This window comes from Phaseolus vulgaris, chromosome 10, assembly GCF_000499845.2.
Source record: "Phaseolus vulgaris cultivar G19833 chromosome 10, P. vulgaris v2.0, whole genome shotgun sequence".
Taxonomy (NCBI): domain Eukaryota; kingdom Viridiplantae; phylum Streptophyta; class Magnoliopsida; order Fabales; family Fabaceae; genus Phaseolus; species Phaseolus vulgaris.
The window spans coordinates 11619141-11620601 of NC_023750.2; the positions used below are offsets into that span (position 1 = coordinate 11619141).

At 49.8% G+C, this 1461-nt stretch overlaps 1 protein-coding gene across 1 annotated transcript; it reads right to left on the reverse strand.

Moving 5' to 3' along the window:
• Nucleotides 1-754: 754 nt before the first annotated feature.
• Nucleotides 755-1219, reverse strand: LOC137814531 (uncharacterized). Its single transcript, XM_068617324.1, has one exon. The coding sequence runs from the start codon at nucleotides 1217-1219 to the stop codon at nucleotides 755-757; it is 465 nt and encodes a 154-aa protein (XP_068473425.1).
• Between the last annotated feature and the right edge of the window lie 242 nt (nucleotides 1220-1461).

The window sequence follows — 1461 nt, forward strand, 5'->3', positions numbered from 1 at the left end:
ACTTCTACCTGGTCTCCAGCGAAACCATACAAGCAACCGGTATAAGGTCGCAACTGGTCTGGAGACAACTGCAGCTTATTGAAGGTCAACCAGAACATCACATCGACCGAACTTCCCTGGTCCACGAGGATGCGATGCACCCTTCTTCCTGCTGTCACTACCGAAATCACCACTGGATCATTGTCATGCGTGAAACAATGTCCTGGTAATCGGCCTTGGTGATGACGAGGTCGACATCGGGAGTCTGATATGCCTCTTGAACTACTATTGGGCCCCATCACCTCTCGCGCATACTTCTTCTGCTGGGAGGCGGTCCATCCTCCTCTTGAGAACCTTCCAGAGATGTGTTGATCTCACCATGAATGGGCACCTCGTGCCCCTGATCGCCTCCCGGGGTTGCTGATGCCTGAGCCCCCTACAGCTCTTGGAGGTAGTCCTTTAAGAAGCTGTTCTTTACTAGTTCATCCTACTGGTACCCAAGTGACAAACAGTTGCGTATGGCGTGGCCATAGGCTTGGTGGAATTCACACCAAGTGTTCTTGTTGGGCCCCAACTTTTTGTCAGTCTTTCGGGGTGTCTTTAGCCTTTCCGCTATGTTAGGAATAGCGATCAACTCCTTCAACTCTACTCGAAAATTATTCCAGGGGGGCGCATCCTCCCTTGTGCGTGGCCTAGTTTGGGGCTTCCTGGCCTCGTAGGGTTGCTGCTTCCCCGAGGCCTTCTTCTCTATCGTCGCCTCATGCACCCTCATGGGTTAAGGTTGACCTGTTGCTCGAGGTCGGATGGGACCAACGCTACTGCGTTTCTCTGTGACCTGATCTTCCGCGACGATGTGTGCTATAGCCTGACGCCTGATCTTGCAAAACGTCTTCGGGCAATATCTAATCAGTGAGTCGCTGAAGGGCCCTGACAGCACTCCTTTGGTGAAGGCATGCACTGTCATGGCTTCATCCTTGGTGTTTACCCTCAGCACTTGGACCTCGAACCTGTTTAAGAACTCTTTCAAGGACTCTCCTTGGTATTGCTTTATGTCAAAGACATCGTAAGAGATTGCAGGGGGAGCCCTGCTGATAAGGTATTGTTCTCTGAACAGCGTTGAGAATTGGTTGAAAGAAGTAATGTGTTCGTTAGGGAGACTGGCAAACCATTCCAATGTTACGTCTGTGAACGTGCTCATAAATAGCTTGTAGTACACAGTATCATAACCTCCTGATACCATCATCTGGGTGTGGAACGCTATGAGGTAAGACTTTGGGTCCTCTACACCTGTGAATGTGACCTTCGGTGATGGAGATCAAGCTCAAGTGGACATGGAGGCCAATCAACAAGATCAAGAAGAGGTAGAGGCTCAAATGGAGGACGCCCATGGAGGTTAAAGCCCACCTCAAAGGCTTACAAGAAGCATGTTCAAAGCTTTAGGAGCTAGGGGACGTTTATTTACTCTTTTTGTAATTTCTTTGG